Raw genomic sequence first — 20,400 nt, 5'->3', positions numbered from 1 at the left:
TGTGGCATTCGTGTCTAAGAGTGTTTGGTTTGTTTTTTATAAACTTTATTGCTTCAAGGATATAGGTGGAGGTGATGGTGAGGATTTGGTTTTTTGGGAAAAAGTGGTCTTGGTAGTGTGCTTCTTCTATAATTCCCAAAGCCTTTTGTTGCAGTATTACAAGTTTCTTTAATGATGTCTGATCTGTGGATCCCCAGGCTATTATTCCAAAATTTATGTGAGCTGCAAAAAGTGCGTGATATGCTGTTATTGTTATCGATTTGTTTGTAATTTTCCGTATTCTTCTCAGTGCAAAAAGGGCTGATGACAGTTTTTTATGCAAGTTGTCTATATGCTTGTGCCAGTTTAGGTTCTTGTCAATTGTAATTCCTAGGAATTTTGCATTATCGGTTATGTTTTGCTGTGTGAGGTTTCCTTCTTCTTGCTGTCTGTTTGTAGTTGTGAATTTTATGTGTATAGTTTTCTTCTTATTTATAGTTAGGTTCAAGTTGTCACAGATTTCTGTTGATAGTTTTAGGGTTTCTTCAATTTTTTGGGGTGTTTCTTCTGTTTTAGTTGTCGGAGTTATGATTGTGGTGTCATCAGCGAACATTATGCATGTATAATCTGGGGGTAAGTTGTCTGGAAAACTGTTTATATAAGCAAGAAAAAGTAGAGGCCCGAGTATGGAGCCTTGTGGCACGCCGTATATGGTCTTTTGTAGTTCTGATCTAGTTTTAATTTGGTAGTTATTTTTGTAGTGTTCTATTTCAACGGTTTGGCTTCTGTTATCAAGGTAGTTTTGTATCCATTTTATGGCATTTCCAGTGATGTTCATGTCTTCTAGTTTTGTGATGAGAAGCTTCCGATCTAGGCTGTCAAAAGCCTTTTGTAGGTCCAGGAAAGTTGCTGTGGCTTGCTTCTTGTCTTCCCATAAGTTAGTAATTGTTTCGCATAGTTGGGCTAGGGCTGTATTTATCGACTTTCCCTGTCTGAATCCGTGTTGGTTTGGAGATATTAATTTTGTGTTTTCGAGAAAATGTATCAGTTGAATATTTATTGTTTTTTCCAGATATTTTGAGAAGGTTGGTAGTAGCGATATTGGTCTGTAGTTTTCTATGAGCTGTGTTTCTCCTTTTTTGAATTTAGGATACACTATGGATATCTTCATTAGTTCTGGGACAGTGGATTGCTCAATTGAGGCGTTTATGATGTGTAAAAGGGGTTCTAGAAGTTCATTTTGACAGAATTTGATTATTTTATTTGAAATGTTGTCTATTCCTGATGAGTTCTTGGCTGGGAAACTGTTAAAAATCCAAATCAACTCACTTTTTGTTATTTTAGTGAAGTGCTCCAGTTTAGCTTTTGTTTGGTGTAAGCCTGTTTGTGGGTCCGGTCGGTTAAGCTTGCAATTTGTATCTTCATTTTTACTTAGGCCTGGTGGATTTGTAGGTGCTCCTATTTTTATGAAATAGTTGTTGAAATGTTGGCTTAGATTGTTTGGGTCTGTCTCGATATTGTTGGCTATTTTCAACGTAATGTTCTGGTTTGAAATTTTAGGCGCTTTCCTTTCTTTATTTATTACCCTCCAAATCTCTTTATTTTTATTCTTGGATTGTTTTATATGTTCTATAGTATGTAGTGCCTTTTGGTCTCTTACATGTTTGTCGTAGGTAGCCTTTAGTCTTGTAAATGTTTGTTTATCTTCTAGTGAGTCTGTGAGTAGGAATTTGCTGTGTGCGGCTGCAGCTGCATTTTTCAACTGTATGGTTTTGTTGTCCCAAAATGGGTTCTTAGGTTTAATGTTATAGGTCTTATATGTTCTAGGCATTGTCGAGTCCATTTCTTTTATTATAATTTCCAGGAAGTTTTTGTATTTTTCATTAACGGTTTCCGCTTGGTAAACATTTTCCCAATTTTGCTCACTTAGATTTCTCTTTAGTTTGATGAGGTTGTTGTCCGTCGTAGGTTGTATTATTTTCTTCAGCGGTGCTGTTTCGTTTAGGGCGCGATTTAGCAGTGTACAGCTAATTCCGTGATGGTCTGAGATCACATTCTTGTGTGTTTGTATTTTCATGGTTTTGGGGTCCAGGTTTGTGATACATGTGTCTATGCTGCTGATTGAGTTTCTGGTTAATCTGGTGTATGGTATATCTATTATTTAGGTTGTGTTCCAAAAAGAATCGTTCAAACACTTGGAAATTATGGTCCAGTTTCTGTCTGATGTTCACATTAGTGTCGCCCATCAAGATTATATCTTTTTTGTTTCCAGTAAAAATGCACAGTAGTTTGTCTAAGTTGGCTAGAAATTTGTCTAGGTCTTGGTTAGGGGATCTGTATGCTCCTATTATTATTAAATTATGCTTTTTTATCTCAAAGGCTGCTATTTCAGATATGAGCTCCTCGTTTATATCGGTTGTGTTTATCTGTTTTAAGTTTTTTGAGAGGTTTTCCTTTGCGTAGATGGCAATCCCACCCCATTTATGTTTAGTTCTTGAAAAACTGCATATTAGCATGTATCCTTCAATTTGAGTTTGTTGAAGCATATCATTTGACATTCCATGTTCGGTGATGATCAGTATTTCGGGACTTACTGTACTTATTTCTATGAGAAGTTTCTCTATCTTCTTGTGTAGTCCTCGCTGTATGTTTAATTGGAATATCTTTAGGTTAGGTTTATTTTTTGTTTTCTTGCTTTTGTATTGGTATGTGCAAGTTAGGCTGAGTGGGGTGGGGAGTGTTCCGTTTTCCTATGGGGATTTTGGATTATTGTCCGTGTTTTCTGAGTCTGGGTTTGGGTTTTGAGGTGTCGGGCTTTGTGTGTCTTGGGTGTGTTCTTCATTGGTGAGATTTATTATTGTAGAAGTAGAGGTTTCCAGTAGGGAGTCCTGAGTTGGGTTTTCAGTTTTTAAGTCCAAGGCTTCCACAATAATTTCCGCCAGTGTTAATGCTCCTAGTCTGTTTGGATGTATTCCATCTGGTTGGTAGCAGTTTTCTTCGGATGCTGGTGAGGTGTCTATGTATGTTGCTCCTAACTGTTGACACATGAATTTTAGTGCTTCGTTTGTGTTATGGATGTACTTGTCTCTTATATCTGCTCGGGGAAGTATTCCGTTTACATACCATTTTACTTCACAGAATTTTTTTTCCCTGCTTCTATAGCATACCATAATGGTCGCATCACATGGTTTGGTGTCTTAGCTGTTCCAACATTGTTTGAGCCTATATTTATCAGCACTTTTTCAGGAAGATATTGTGCTCTGCTGATGTGTTGGCTAATGTCTTTTATTACTGCGCCTGGTTTCACTCTGTTGTCTATGGTGCGTCCCAGTGACGCTTTTAGCATGCTAGCGGCTGCACGTAGTGTGGAGTCTCCCAATAGAAGTACTTCAAGTGTTTTTTTGTTGCTTTTAGGTGGGTTTGTGGTTAGGGGTTGTTCTATAGATTTTTCCCTTTGGTCGGATCCAGTCTCCTGTGTATCGTCATTTTCTGTAGGCCTATTTCTGTTTCTTTGGCCAACTTGTTTTTGTTCAGGCTTGTGTATATTTTTGGTCATAGACTTATCTGGATGTGTCTTTTTGTTTTGAGGGTTTTTGTTTGAAGCTTTTTTTTGTACTGGGCCTGGGCCTTTAGTGACGTTTGAGAAGTTCAGTAGGCCTGTAGGCCTATTATTTTTATTAGTTTCCAGTGCTTCTTCCATTTTTGGGGTAGAGTTGGAATTTTTGGAATCATCTTCAAGGCATATGTCTCGGATGGTTTCCTCTAGTTTAAAGATCACTTCCATTTTTTTAATTATCACATCCGAGAGCCTAGCATTTTCTTCTTTTTCTTTGCTTATTTGGTGTTTCAAGGTGTTAATGTCTTCCATCAGTATTTCAATAACTTTATTTAGTTGTGTCGCTTTCTGTTCTTCCTTCTTCTCGCTTTCTCCGGGCTGTGCATTGGAGTCCTCTGTTTTGCTAGTCTGTGAAGTATTCACATTGTCATGGCTTATTTCTAGTTTTGGCTTAAGATTATAACATGTCTTACATATCCAAGAGAATACAAAGTCATCATTTATAAGATCTCTATATTGTTTTTTGGTAATGCCGACACATTGAATGTGGTACCAGCCGCTTTGACAGTCACATTCGACTGCTTCATGTTTTTCCTCCACGTTTTTTTGGCAAACTTTGCAGGGGTAGGTAGGAGACATTTTTTTTTTTTTTTTTTTTATGTAGGAATTTGGTTAAGTTGGAAAGGTGGGTTCAAGGTTAAGGCCTGGGTGTTTTGGCTGGGTTTGGGGTTTGGTTTGGCTTGTTGGATTCCTACTTGTTTTTCAGTTTTTTTTTATTTATTTAATTTTACAATTTTTTTTTTTTTATTAACCTAGAGTTGTTTTCTTTCTCCTAAAAAAAAGTTGCAGTTTTGTTACTATTTTTTATTTAGGCTACTTATTGTTTAAGTTTAATATTTTGTGCCACATACCTGCTTTTCCTACACATAGAAATGCTCACAGTACTAATGGTTGGTTGGTGCAGTGTCTTGTTGTTGTGTTGCCTTCTCAATCTGACAGATTTTGTCTGCTAGGTTGGAGGTAGAGCTGTTTTTTCTTCTTACTTCTTGCTTTTAAGTTTCATCTATTCAAAATGGCGTCAGGTTTCTGTATTTCTTACGTTATTTGGTTTTATTACTGTTTCTTAATCAATTTTTGCTTTCAAATAGATTTTTGATTGGTGTTGACTGTTGAGATGTTTATAGACTGTAGGTAACAATTTCTAAATATGGTAGTTATTTTAGAATGAGTTTGAAAAATGGAGGTGGGTGTCCTATGGCCTGTAAAGGGTGTCACTTGTTTTGTCACTTTAACACTTGATATTTGTCGTATAAATCAAAACTTATTTATTCACTGTGTTTTAGATGTTTAGATCTCACTTATTCACTAGTATTTCGTCGCACAAAACGTAAAATCGTAATAAAACTGATTAAAAGAACTGGAGGGTTCACAGGAGAGATCTTGTTTCCAGCCACGGCCTCCTTGATCCTCCTTAATCAAACATTTGTTTACAATAGACCAATATGTAAAACGCATCAGCTGCACAGGCTAGAACTTAATGTTTAGTGAGAGTATTAATAAACCAGCTGCAGCTGTTTTGTTGTAACTGTATGTGTTTTACAAATCCAGTTACTCCGGAACTTATCTTTAAAAATTTACAAAAAGGCTGCAGCTGTTTGTGCGGAACTACATTCAAATCGTTCCACCGAGCTGCAGCTGAAAAAGTAGTTCCAGTGGAACTGGAACTGGATTGTGGTTCCGCTTGGAACGGTGGAACGAGTTCCACTCTCGGAACGGTGGATAAATGTAGTTCCAGCTGCAGCGACACATCTCTACAACAACAACAACAGCAGCATCAGAGGAACTTGCATCGTCATTGTATAGTATTTTGCCATTACTGTATTCTTAAAGGGTTTAAAATGCCAGATTATTTAGGTGATGATATGAGAAAAACTAAGGATGAAAAAGAAGGGGAAGAAAAGGAAATCAAATGTACGTATGCAATTATCTGCACCAGAATTTCTGCCTCTCTTTTTAGGTTAGGGTATCCAAAAGTCAAAGATTGGTAAAAAGTATCCTCACTAAAATTCAATACGTTTGAAGTTTATTAAGTTATGTTTATATCTAAGCGTACAAATGTCTTTGGTAACATCCTTCTTCTAATAGATTTTAGTTCAGTCAGACAAGGCCTGGGAAAAGGTAACCTAACATGCTGTTTCCTACTTGACATGACTAGGCCTGGTTTAGACCTGGAGTGTACCCGCGAATGTTCTTTTAAGAAATAAGGCATTTTGAAAACATCTTGAAAACATATGAAAACGTTTTACATAAGCTTATAATTCTGCCTGTTTCCAAATGCTTTGTTTGAGAAATATTTTAGATATGAAAACACGTTTAACGATATAAATGCCTATTTTTATTCAATACTGCATTATGGGATTGAATTTTGGGGATTCTCATCAGAAATAGAAAAGATTTTTAAAGTAAAAAAAAAACTTAAGAATTATGACATTTGCTAAACGGAAACATTCATGTAGACCAATTTTTAAAGAACTTAATATAATGACAGTATACCAAGTTTAATCATTTTTAAATCCTTATTAAGTTAATGGTACCTACAGTCAAATTTTGAAAACTTATGTGCGGAGAATTTTGACCACCCATAGGCCTATAGGCCTAACACCCGTTTCAAAAAAGATTTTCAGTTTCCAATTCACCGATTAAAACCAATAGAAAAAACCCCAAAATATATGGGAAAGAAATTGTTTAATAAACTGCAACCAAAATATGAAGATTTCATAAACAACACGTCTTTTAAAAGCAGCCTTGCCGCCTTGCCTCATTTCTTGTACACAAAATATATTACAGTAGGCCTATTGATGATTTTTTTGAATGATGGTAATTTTTTTTTAAATTAGTAAATATCATGTTTTATAAAATAACCCAAATAATTATTTCTAAGAATCTTTGTTTATTTTTAGAATTTTAGGCACTTATAATGATACATTACAATGTCACCTGTTTTTGTAGCTTATGCTACGTAATCTGTAAAACGTTTAGCTTATGTCACAACTCACAATAAAGATATATTTATTTATTTATTTAGGGTCATCAATCTTCTCAAAATATATATTTAACAAAAAACACAGCTTGTTGAGTTTTGACAGTACAGCTCGTGACACCTAAGCTGGCACTTGGCCTAGCGTGCGCAGTGTAGACGGGAGGAGGGTGGAGGTAGGGAAAAGACCGGACTGCAAACATTTCCATTGCCTCACGGGGTTGACTCCCCTTGCATTGTACTTGAGCGCCTTCATATGGGTCGCGAGGACAGTTGATGCAACCCGCATGACGGGACATAATGTTTTTGAAATAGGTTCTAGTAGCGATAGGCCAAGTGCCAGCTTAGATGTCACGAGCTGTAAGACTTAGTAGTCCTAGGCCTTTGTTGAGTTTTTAAAATAACACTTGTTCTGCTGTAAGTATTTATTATCTTGTAAGTTAAGTGTTGAATCCTAATAAATTAGACAGCTAGCTGGTTTGAATGACATACCATAAATGCTTTATGTTACTATATAACTTATCAGGAACCTTTTCATCAAATGTGCTATAGCTATAAGTTAGTAGGATTTGAGTTAATCTTAACTTATCTTTTTTTTTTAATATATAGTCTAATGATTATACAACACATCCGATTTTGTAGCCACAGCTGGGGTACAGTTTCTTAACAGAGCTACGCTAACTTAATATCGATTGAAACTATAGATTCGATTAGTAAACCTTCATTTGATTTTTTAATCTTCAGCAAGTTTGGTTAGTTAGGTTAGGTTATGACAGTTTCATTTTACAATTGAAATAGTTAAAAACAATGATTATTAATCAATATTTTCAATCAATAACTTAGTTTCAATCGATATTAGCGTAGCCCAGTTAAGAAACTGTACCCACAAATGTGTTTAGAACAGTGTGAACAAATGCTTGTAGTAAAAGACGTGTCTTTATGACAGAATTTACATAGGTCCTAACTATATTAAGTACCGGTAGCCTGCTCAACAACAGAAATGTTGATATATAGCCTACCCTAATCAATATTTAATATTGAGATTATTGAGATTTACTGATGTTGACATGTGCTGTGTTGTGATTAAAAAGTTAACTTAGTCTAAGAAACACTATGATTAATTTACATTAATATTCAATTCATGTTTATGTTTTTTTATGTTTTAGCTTTGGACGAAGCTGATATAGCACTCCTAAAAACTTACGTGAGTAAATGTTTTGTATTGAAGAAATCTATAAGATAGGTAACTTAGGCTTATAAAAAATACGTACCGGTACCTTACAAAAATTCACAAAATTTTGCCTAAAACAAAACAAAATATTTTGTTACTAGGCCTATTTTGTTAACAATGCTGAAACTTTACTTTTTTAAACATTTAAGTTAATACAAGTTAGTACCTTCATGTACCTTCATTTGTATTTCACATTAACTAAGTTAACTTAAGTTTATAATAACACAAGTAGTACGCTTATTCTGCGCGTAATGGGATGAGTGAACGTGAGCGCAACAATGGAAGAGTCCACCCGCACCTAGCCTACTTACCGGGGTCACTGGTGAACACAGTGTTATTTGTATAGGCAAATCAACCAAATCTCAGTCAACACAATCCTAACTTCTCGTCCATTACTTAACCAAAGTCATTGGTAATATACGTAATGGATTTCCAACAGTTATCGATAGGAGGTAAATCCATCGTTCCTGTACAAAACGTCTTTTGATTAAATGAAGCCTATTTCCTTATTCGTTATGAGGCCTATCATAAACAAAACTAAAACAAACTGAACGAATCTAACTTACCTAATTGCGACAGCACGGTGTAAATGAGTCTTCTTAAAAATATCGTATGGCTTATAATGATGATATATAACACATACTAACGATAGCGCTATTATATCACCTAAAAATGATTAATAATCCAATATATGTTTATCTAACTAATGAATCTAAATGCCATAAACGGTTCCCACACTCCGAACTGCTTGCCTTTACCACTTCCATCGCCACTACCTACGTCGTGGACCTGTTTCCCACCCTTCCCTCAGCATTTTAGTAGTGCATGTACATTAATCTAACTGCCACAAACTGTTCCCACACTCCACACTGCTTGCCTTGACTACTTCCTTCATCACTTCCTACGTAGTGGACCTGTTTCCCAACCTTTTCATAGCATTTTAGTATTGCAGATACATAAATCCCACTGTCACAAAGGGTTTCCACACTCCGCACTTCTCGCATTGACTACTTCCTTTATCACTTCCTACGTCATGGACCTGTTTCCCTCCCTTCCCATAGCATTTTAGTATTGCAGGTACATTAATCTAACAGTCACACAGGTTTCCGACACTCCGGACTGCTAGCCTTGACTACTTCCTTCACCACTTCTTACGTCGTAGACCTGTTTCCCTCCCTTTCCATCGCATTTTAGTATTTCAAATCCTTTAACACTTCATTTAATTCACCACTTCCTACGTCGTAGACCTGTTTTCCTCCCTTCTCGTAGCATTTCAGAATTGCAGATACATTATTCTAACTGTAACAAAGGGTTCCCACACTCCGGACTGCTCGCCTTGACTACTTCCTTTACCACTTCCATCGTCGTTGACCTGTTTCCATCCCTTCCTATGGCATTTTGAGAATTCCAGATACATTATTTTAACTGTCACAAAGGCTTCCCATACTCCGGACCCTCGCCTTGACTACTTCCTTTATCACTTCCTCCGTCGTGGACCTGTTTCCCTCCCTTCCCATAGTATTTTAGTATTGCAGGTACATTATTCTAACTGTCACAAAGGGTTCCCACACTCCAGACTGAGACTGTTCACCTCGACTACTTCCTTCACCACTTCCTCCGTCGTGGACCTGTTTCCCTCCCTTCCCATAGTATTTTAGTATTGCAGGTACATTATTCTAACTGTCACAAAGGGTTCCCACACTCCAGACTGAGACTGTTCACCTCGACTACTTCCTTCACCACTTCCTACGTCGTGGACCTGTTTCCCCCTCTTCGCATAGCATTTTTTTAGTATAAAAATGGAGTAACATCTTTGACTATTTAATAGTAAATGCCAACATTAAATTGAATTAAGTAAATAGCTGCTTAGTACTAAATATATACATTTGTATTGTAGTGCAAATGTGAATTGACCTGAACACAAAACTGTATAACTGCCGACTAATATAGTAAAAGTTCAATTTATTATTCTGAAAGTTGTGAAATTATGATGTCATATATATTCATAAACGTCAAAATTTTTACTCCATGAATGAAAGAGCTTAGAGGATAAGTCGTTCTCTCTGTCTTAAGTAGACGACAAAATTGTTGATCGCAAAACGTAAACAAATAAAAAGAAGAAGAAGGTAGCTTCTAATGTTATTCTTATGGGACGAATTTAAAAATGTTTTTTTAGGGTTTTATAATTACTACTGAGCGGAATCGTCTAGAATTTTAATGGGGTATTCCCACTGGTGTCATAATTATGAGTGCAAAATTTGAACGCTATAAGTGCAATGGTTCTTGAGATTTGACGCGAACACACTCACGGACTCACAGACAAGCGGACAACTTTTCTCCGACTCCGCTATACACGATACATAGATTCGTTCACTTCGTTCACTCATCTATTACAGTACAGGGTTAATCCCTTTCTTACACAATATTCATAAAACATCTTTGGGTAAAATATTTATATACAGTAGCCTAGAATCCCTCATATCCAGCCATCTCGGAACCCGGCCCTTGGGTGGATAACAATCTGACCAGATAACCAAATAAACGGATAAACAATTATTTATTTTTTAGATAATAATTAAATGTCTAAGAAGTGGCCAGATAAACTGAGGGCCGGTTAAACCGAGGCGGGATATCAGGAGATCTATTGTAGGCCTATATGTTTCTATTGTCATGAGAATGCATTTAACATTGAAGATGAATCAAAACTTGGCTTTTGTTAAGGATGTTTGATTTAAAATACATAACTTAAGGTTGAAATAAAATATAGCATTTACATATTTAATCAAATTTTCCATAACTTATCTATTTCTTTTTGATAAGGCATTGAAAGTGATTTCTTGACAAAAATATGTTACAATAGTTCAAACTTTTTGTAGGGTCAAGGCCAATACACCAAGAGTGTGAAGGTGGTTGAAGATGACATACAAACGGTGATCAAGAGAGTCAACGAGTTGACTGGTAAGCAAAATCAAATAGAATACAATTAAATTAACCTTTAAAACTTAATGAATTTGATTCCTTACGTTCAACCTTGCTTTTTACCTACCTTTAAAGACTGGGGTGTGCTGTTTTCGGTTCAAAATTAACATCTAAAAGCTGGCTGAAAGCAAAGTCGTTTGACGTATTAGTGTTCAGTCATTAGTTAGCCATTTCATTACATTTATATACACCAGCAGTGCTGGTAAGATAAAGAAACTAAAAAGTGGCTTTCAACGCTATACTCCGTAATTACAATATTTAGGTGGTTTGAGGGGAAGTTCCCGACCACTTTTTTCTGCTTAATGTATACATTGCAGCTGATTGACTTTTTTTGCTGGTATCTACGTCAGTGGCATTTTGGTGATGAAGTAAAATCAAACCCTTTTAAGGGAAAACGGTCCAAACCCATTAAATATTTTGTGAATGTGCTGGGAAATCGAACCCGTCCCTCCCGCACCGAAGTCTTAAGATGCTAACCACTAGGCAGCAACACACCCATGTTTTGACAAATCTCAGCTGTTGAGCTATGTTTAAATGGTAGGATCAAGACGTGGACTGTGGAGGGGATGGATTTCGTTCACTAAAACAGCCTACATTTTGTGGACAGAGTATAATTTTATCCACTATATATTTGTGCCACAGGTATTAAAGAATCAGACACCGGTCTGGCGCCTCCAGCCCTGTGGGACCTTGCCGCAGACAAACAGACGCTTCAGAATGAACAGCCTCTGCAGGTCGCCCGCTGCACCAAGATCATCAATGCAGACTCTGACGACCCCAAGTATATCATCAATGTCAAACAGTTCGCCAAGTTTGTGGTAGACCTGGCCGACTCAGTCGCCCCAACTGACATCGAGGAAGGCATGAGAGTCGGGTGAGTCAAGTTGTTCTTGAGTATAAATTGGTAGTGTTATTACATGAGATGCATCAGTACCTACAATAAAAGAAATACTAGTGTACCTGTTGCTCGAAATCGAGCAATTGTCTAGTTCCGGTATTATACAGAAGTTATTTTAAAACTACGGTAATAACAGTCATAATTTTCGATTAGTTTAAAAGACCTGACTAAATGCTTATGTAACTAATTGAAATAATAAACACTTCTTGTAAAAATATTTTAGCATTTTTTGGACCCGGCCTTATTTTTTAGCGTTTTCTACAAATGTTTCCCGACTTAAAGCTGTTACCAGTAAACATTTCTTGCATGTATTTATTTGATCTGACTTTAGGTAGGTTTACTTTACCACTGTGACAACATAATGTGTAGGTATATTCTTCATAGTTTTTTTTTACAGTCTAACCTTGATATAACGAACCTCGATATAACGAATTCCTCGATATAACGAATTTTTTTTAATCCCCTAGAACTCTCCATAAGACACAATGTATATTTTACCTCTACATAACGAACAAACCATAACAACGACCTTGATTTAACGAATTTTTCGTGATTTCAGCTAAAATAAGACACCTCAATATAACGAATTTATCATTGTCAGAACCTCTACATTGCGAATTTAACCTCTGCATAACGAATTGTCTACGTCTTTCCCTCGATATAACAAATCCCCCACCCAATTATTGTTTTGGGAAAATCTGTTTCTTTATCAAATGAAATGGAAAGGTCACGTCATCGCTTGCGCTAAGGCGGGTTACACACCGGTGTCGCGGATATGATGTCGCCGATATTTCTGATGTCGCGGACATGATGTCTGCGACATGTAATAAAATGCAACCATGGGAGAAGGGACACGTGCTGGCGACATGAGAGGGAATCAGTTCAGTTTTTCACCAGTTTCAATAATGTCATCCTCTGAAGAAGATGGTGTGTTGTTGCTGCTGATGCTACGGAGACGAAGACGACGACGAAGAGTAAATGTGAGAAGAGAGTTCTGGACCCATCCTTATTGGAAGGATAATCAGTTGTCCAGTCAATTCACATTGACTCTAGTATAATATAACCACCACTCGAGTAAACCCACCACTCAACTCACAAAACAAAACAGAAGTACCAAGACCAAGTGACAGCGCCGAAACTACTAGAAACGTGTTCTGCGCATGCGCGGGCCCAAGAGACACGAGACATGTCTGTCCAAACACCGACCGGTTGGTTCGCTCGAGACACGCGTCTGCGACACGAGTCGCAGACAACGTGTCCGCGACACTGGTGTGTAAAAAAATATGATAACATCCATAAGATAACATAGGTTGGTTTTCGAGGGGCATGTCGCGGACACGAAAAATATCGGCGACATCATATCCGCGACACCGGTGTGTAACCCGCCTTAACATTCGTCTGCTCCGTTTTACATCTTTGTCTGCTGTCGCTGCGCGCGCTATGTTGCAACTGAGAACTGATTTCATTCACTGAGGACTGATGACGACGTAATGTTTAGTGAGCTGTGATTGGGCAATATGGGATAACTATGGTGAATTTTACAATTTTTTGATAAAGAGAAAACTAAGATTAGAATATAAAAACAAAACCAAAGAGAAAGTATAGCAACATCATTATCTTAACATTCATTTTACGAGTGTTTTTATTATCCTTAAGTTGGCTATGATTATAAACTTTTATCATGACTTATCTAATAATTTATTGTTTTCAATACAATTTGTTTCAACTAGCAACACCAATGCTATAGTTAATGATTATTATTGACATTCCTCTGTTGTGATAAATCAGTACTGTACTGTAAGTAGCCTACCGGCCTATCGCGAGCAGTAGCTTACAAAACTTTCTACCGGTTTGTTTTGTTCTTTACATGGTTTATGACTACGCAATACAGTGTGATTTTTAACTAACAGTTTTTAACTTGTACCAAGGTCAATGCCATTGTCATGATTGCGCAATATTCAAGATCCCTCCCCTTTATTTTGCCGGATAATTTAGGTTCTACTGTACAATGTAAACACAGTACTGTAAAGTATTGTAGCGTAGCCTATGCTACTTTAATTGTATTTTAATGAGGTCAAATCCCGACCTATATTGACCGACGCTGGTTCTGAACCTCGACTTAGCGAAATTCCTGCAAACCTAACCTCTATACAACGAACCTCATTTTATTAACGAAATCCTTGATATAACGAATATTCAGTTCGGTCCCTTCAGATTCGTTATACTGAGGTTGGACTGTACTTCCAAAATAAGTTGCTTACCATTAGGCCTACTGGCAAAAATTATTCCTCTCCCCAAGTGATCGTGTACCTACCTGGATTCCTTACTGTGAGACCAGGCCTCTTCTCTACTCTTCTCATACGTATAAGATTTCCTATTAATTGTCTCCTCCTCCTGTTTTCATTATTTCTCCTTTAAACTCAAAAAATTGTCTGTTCTTCCAACAAAACTGATTTGACTGTGTTTAGATTTGTCTATAACCTCCTAAATATTACAAACATCTATACTCCCGAAAAGCTGGTGAGTTTCTTTTTATATAGGCCTACAGCTATTTTTGTTTTTAAATTTGTTTTCAATGTAAATTCTTATGGGGAAAATGCGACCTTTGAGAGCGTCTCGTGCCCTTATGGGTAAGAGTTTTTAAATTCTAAAACCTTTATGCAAAACTACGAATTGAGACAAATTATTTGACACCTCAAACATTAAAATCGGTCCAGAAATAACGTAGGAGGAACCCATTGAATATTTTGTGGATGTGCTGGGAATCAAACCCGTCCCGCCCGCACCGAAACCAACACTACATTCTAGCCCCCAGGCCAACAACCACTTAGATTAGAAATTTTCTTTGTTGTTTTAAATTTTTTTACGAGTTAATGTTATGACAAATCTCAGCTGTTGAGCTATGTTTTGCATGGCACAAAAACAGCCCTCACGTATTAATATAAGAGATTAGACAAACAATGCTTGTCCACTCAACATCTCAAGATATGCACTGTAACTAAGACATCATGAGTAGGAGAGAGATATACAGGTATAAGTTCACAATTCGATGTGGTATGCAATGCGCTGGAACAGAAAAAATCAGTGTCAAGTGAAGGATTAAAGCTTAGGGATGATGGTAAGATTTTGATTTTCAACAATTTAATTAAAATTGCTACAAAAGAAAATATTGCAGATTTTCGTTTTTTTTTTGGTGACATCATTGGCTATTGGATGCAGAAGGTGACGACATTCATGATCATGAAACTAGAACTGCTAAAGAATAAGTTTTACCCATTTCAAGATTAGCAAAACAATAACAAAACAACAATAACAAAGAGTCACTAATATCAATAAATAAATATAGTTTTTTCAAAATTCTAGAATATTAAACATTTTTGTAGCTATTTAATTTAAAAGCATTTAGGAATAAAATTTATGATTGGCTTACCAGTCATGCATTTTACTCATTAAAGACTTGAATGTGATATTTCCAGAAGTGTCAATTAATTTATTTGACTATTTGTACCTATTTTGACATCTTTTCTTAGTTTTATTGTTTTATTAATCTATTTTGCTGTTCCTACTTGCTATTTAGATAGACTTTACTTTTATTACAGTACTATCTTGTTACTGTCTTGGTGCGATGTTCAAGAGTGCTTGGAGGCTAGCGACCATCATGGATAATTTCAAACAGCTGCTGAAGAGTTATTTATCATCCAAACATATTTTTTCAAACACCAAAGTGGTTATAGTTTAAGTATTTAGGACACTGGGATTATACATATTTGAATTTTTTTCCAGGGGAGTCCATGAAAGCTAACAGCCATCTTGGATTCGCTCGCCAAGAACAATGTAAATTTCATCAATTTCAAACAGCCGCTGAAAAGTTATTTACCATCTCAAAATATTTGTTCAGATACCAGAGTGATTGTAATTTAAATATCTAGTGCACTGTGGGATTAGAAATTTTCTTTGTTGTTTTTAATTTTTTTACGAGTAAAAACGTCTGGGCTCGAAGGACTCTTAATCTGATGGGTTAGGGCCCACTATATGGGGAAAAAACTTGTTGATTGTTGAAATGTTACAGAGTGGACAGGAACAAGTACCAGATCCACATTCCGCTGCCGCCTAAGATCGACCCTACAGTTACAATGATGCAGGTGGAAGAGAAGCCTGATGTCACATACAGTGATGTTGGAGGATGCAAGGAGCAGATAGAGAAGTTGCGTGAGGTTGTGGAGACTCCTCTACTGCATGTGAGTATTGTATATTGTCTAAAAGAAGCCGCCAACCTCTTAAAAAAAAAAAAAAAAAAAAAAAAAAAAAAACTAGGGATAGAGCACAAGGTTGGACAAAGATGGTGCTGTAGCGTCCCCGCTACAAGCGGAGCGAGTGTAGGCATACAGGCGTGCAACGTCATTGGTACGGACTCGGTAGTGTGATAGCAGCTCTGGGGTCGATGTCTCCGTACCGATGAGTATCATTAGCATAAGTAACTGATTTAATATTCATGCCGTCAATATTTATTACCACAATAGGCCTACTGTACATAGCAAATAATTATAGTTTATAACTTAATACGTATATTTAAATAGCTCAAAAAATGCCTAAATAACAATGCTTAAATAACACAATCAAGTTTACTTGTTACTGTTATTTACTCTGCTTTACCTTTTTTACAGCCAGAGAAGTTTGTCAACTTGGGTATTGAGCCCCCCAAGGGAGTCTTGCTATTTGGGCCACCTGGCACTGGCAAGACACTCTGTGCGCGAGCAGTCGCTAACAGAACTGACGCTTGCTTCATCAGAGTCATCGGCTCCGAGTTGGTGCAGAAATATGTCGGCGAGGTAAGCGTTCTTTGATTTTAAACATCTGCATTTTCTCATACCTGTAAAATTCAAATATTTTGTTTTAGCGTTTTAGGTTACTTCCTTTTAAACCCATTGACGAATTGGGTGTGTACTGTGTAGCCCCCATTGCATTTTGCCTCGAGATAGTCTCATTGCTATCCCACTGGCCCTTGAGTAGTACGAATTAACCTATGAGCGCTAGTGTTGTCAAGTGCTTTTACTGGCAATCAATCCGTTCGGCCGATAGTGGCATGAGTGAGTCGTTGAAGTCATTCTACATGCAAAGTTTCGAATCCCGTACATGCCAATACATTGAGCTTGCTAAATGTGTGGCTTTGGTAAAGAAGGCGCACTGTAAATAAATTATGTTCGGCTTGGTTTGAAGTTTGCAGCATTAGGGGGTTTATTAAGGATTGCACTCAAAACTCGGCATAAAAAAAAGTAAAGAATCAAATTTTAATTTGTCAATGGGTTAAGAAAGATTAATGCAAAATCATGTACAGTAGACTCCCTCTTATCTGGACTCCTTCGGACCGAGGCTATTTAGGATCACAGTTTTTCCGGTTAGACCAACGTCCCCAAAAACTCGTTAAAACGGACCGTTTAAATGCATACTGAATACAGTATTTGACTTAAATTTAGGAGAGCATTGTATTTAGACACGTTATCACTGGTCTCAAATCTTTCCCACGAGAACAGTTGTTTCAGAATCGCCCACTTCCTGCTGATCTAGTCCGGTTGAACCGATGTGCTGTTAAAAATTATCCAGTTAAAGAGATGTCATTTCCGCCGAGTGTAGTCCGGTTAATCTGATGTCTGGTTAAAAGGTGTCCAGATAAGAGGGAGTCTACTGTAGTTAGAAATCCTTTTGAAATAATAATTAATTAGCTCAAATTAACAACAATTATTTTTAATCCTAGGGAGCCAGGATGGTGAGGGAGTTGTTTGAGATGGCTCGCAGCAAGAAGGCTTGCCTGATCTTCTTCGATGAGATTGACGCCATCGGAGGGGCCAGGTTTGACGATGGTGCAGGTGGAGACAACGAGGTCCAACGGACAATGTTGGAGCTGATCAACCAACTGGATGGGTTTGATCCCCGTGGAAATATCAAGGTTAATTTTTCCACTCCATCATGATATGGTTTTTGCACAATTCACATTATGTAGCTTAGTTGCATTATTTCCTTCTCTTTGTTCATTTTCTTACATTCTTTGTTGCTTCATATAAATACTATACAAATCTTTCAGAATCTAGTACTTCTCAGATATTTCTGAATATTTTATTCATGATATCTTATTTCATTTTTTCTATCTGTCCCACTAGAGACGACGTATTGCCTATATGGTGAGCAATAAAATGGTCATTTGTTGAAAATACCCATTACAAATTTGTTTACAATTTCACTACATTTCTAGCTAATTGGAAGAATTTAGTTATTAGAATTTAGTTATTTAGAATATATTCACAGGGTCAAGTCCCGATTAGTTTGGATTAGTGTACAGCTCTGGTATACAGCTGCAGGATCGAGTTGTAAAGAAATAAATTTATAGTAGCTCGTCAATTAAGCCAAACACTGCCCACATACCTCAAATTATTGTAAAACACTAAATGGCACTCCAATAACGTCAGTACCATCTGAAACATAATTTTTATATTTTTATTTTATTTGAAAACTAAAAACAATACATCTATAACTAGTGGCCTATATAGTTTAACCATTCACTTCACTTAGACCACTTCACTGGAATGTGTCATGTTCCTCTGCAGGTGCTCATGGCCACCAACAGACCCGATACCCTGGACCCTGCTCTGATGAGGCCCGGTCGTCTCGACCGCAAAGTGGAGTTTGGTCTGCCTGATCTTGAGGGCCGAACACACATTTTCAAAATCCATGCTAGATCAATGAGCGTTGAGAGAGACATCAGATTTGAGCTTCTTGCTAGACTTTGCCCCAACAGTACGGGTAAGTGAACAAATCACTAAATACAACCTCGTACATTTGTTATTAGGCCAGCGATGGGAAGGTATTGAGTTTGTAAACTTATTGCGCCTATATTTTATCTTCAGCTAAACTTGTTCATTGGTAATTTATATGTGGTGTAGTTGGTTAACCGAATGTTAATTATCCAAATGTGTTTTCTATGATCTTCATTTTCTGCAATATCGATTTTAGAAGTTCGGCGCCAAGCAAAACATAGATCTGTTCTGATAGTCGTCTATTAAATATCAGTTTTTACCCTTTCTTGCAGTACTTTTACCATCTTTGATAAATGAGCACATGTTTGATAAATGGGGATATATCTGTAGTGTTATCGTAAGTTAAATTAAAATATAGTTTTAACAAGACAAATACTTTATTAGGTAGCTTTCACAATAAATTAAGATTCAGAATGTTTACCAACAAAAACTAAACAAATAATATTCTAATACCATGTTCTCAAACACATATGAATAACAACACAATATCTTGATTGCAGATGCAGTTAAGTTGTACGTAAACCCCAACTTATCAGGATGTTCTTATAATTTATTATTTCTTTAAGACAAAAACGCAGACTTGATTCATGGAGAAGCTGAATGAAGTATGAGTGTTTGATGAACACATTGAACATTGATTTTTTTCTTTTTTTGTATTCGTTGAGATTTTTATAAAAATTACTCTTTTTTACAATGCTTGTTTATTTTCAGGTGCTGAGATTCGATCCGTTTGTACGGAAGCAGGCATGTTCGCAATTCGAGCTCGTAGGAAAGTCGCCACGGAGAAAGATTTCCTCGAGGCTGTTAACAAAGTTATCAAGTCTTACGCCAAATTCTCAGCCACTCCTCGCTACATGACCTACAACTAATAGAAGATTTCTGTTCTGTAACAATTTATTTAATAAATTTGGATATGTGTTAAGTTGAGCTCTTTTCATATTTAATAAAAATTAAATTTAAACAAATTTGTGTTAGTTTATTAATTTATAATTTTTTTAAGCTCTTGCTTAGTGACTTAGTTAACACATTCGTTGCTGTCCGTCAATGGCAGGCGTCGCCCTGGTGCGGCGCAGCGTCGTACGAACCCGATTGCCGGATGATTGGCTTTAAAATATTTCGGTCTGACGAATAGCAAATAACGTGCGGTGATGTGCTGCGTTACGACACAGAAAACATACTACTATAACCCAGAATGCCAACCGCATGGTAAAAAGCGTTAATTAATCGGAGAGAGCTTTGCCTGTCAATTCGTAGGCAGCGCCACCAGCGTTGCTATGCAACGTTGATGAGATGTCTCTGTAGCGACGTCAACCAAAGTAATAGGTCTTGTAGCGCAGTCTGTGGATCTCGACCTGCTGACCTCTCTCCGTCGGCTGTCTGGCTCCAACAAGCGATATAGACTCGTAGGGTAGCAGACCTCAGCAACGCGGTTGTGTCCGGTGCTTCCACGGATGTCCCTGTAGCGACGTCTCAAGGCAAGAAGTCTTGTAGCGCAGTCTGTCGATCTTAACCTGCTGACCTCTCTTCTTCAGCTTTTGACTCGAATTGCCCATCCTAAAACAGAAATATTATATACGGTCCACTGAAACAAGGAGTGGAAGGGGGAACGATTCCAAGGATAGCTGGGGAATTCACCCTGCACATTGTCCTGAGAGAATTTGTTGAAAAGTACTGGTGTAAAAGCCCTGAGGGAAAAGTACTGGGGAAAAAGTGCTGAGTGAAAAGCACTGGGGTATAAGTGATGAGTGAAAAGTACTGGGGTAAAAGTGTGAGGAAAAAGTACTGGGGAAAATTGCTGAGTGAAAACTACTGAGGGTAAAGTACAGGAAGTAAAACATTGTTCTCAAGTAAAACATTCTGTATTCTCATCGTGTTCCTACTTTGAAAACTACTACTATATACGATGTTTAC

At 37.1% G+C, this 20,400-nt stretch overlaps 1 protein-coding gene across 1 annotated transcript; it reads left to right on the top strand.

Moving 5' to 3' along the window:
- Positions 1 to 5,111: 5,111 nt before the first annotated feature.
- Positions 5,112 to 19,454, top strand: LOC128990106 (26S proteasome regulatory subunit 7-like). Its single transcript, XM_054412358.1, has 9 exons — positions 5,112 to 5,506; positions 7,739 to 7,776; positions 10,680 to 10,761; positions 11,425 to 11,656; positions 15,750 to 15,918; positions 16,345 to 16,509; positions 17,433 to 17,624; positions 18,280 to 18,475; positions 19,201 to 19,454. Exons 1-9 carry the CDS (start codon positions 5,125 to 5,127, stop codon positions 19,356 to 19,358), a joined length of 1,614 nt encoding a protein of 537 aa, XP_054268333.1. The 5' UTR covers positions 5,112 to 5,124; the 3' UTR covers positions 19,359 to 19,454.
- The last annotated feature ends 946 nt before the right edge of the window (positions 19,455 to 20,400 follow it).

The sequence above is a fragment of the Macrosteles quadrilineatus genome, unplaced genomic scaffold (assembly GCF_028750875.1).
Source record: "Macrosteles quadrilineatus isolate MER2022 unplaced genomic scaffold, UCM_ALF_1.0 Scaffold_3__2_contigs__length_128488019, whole genome shotgun sequence".
Classification (NCBI taxonomy): domain Eukaryota; kingdom Metazoa; phylum Arthropoda; class Insecta; order Hemiptera; family Cicadellidae; genus Macrosteles; species Macrosteles quadrilineatus.
Note: the sequence above shows the minus strand (reverse complement) of the source record. Positions and strands in the feature narration are given on the sequence as shown.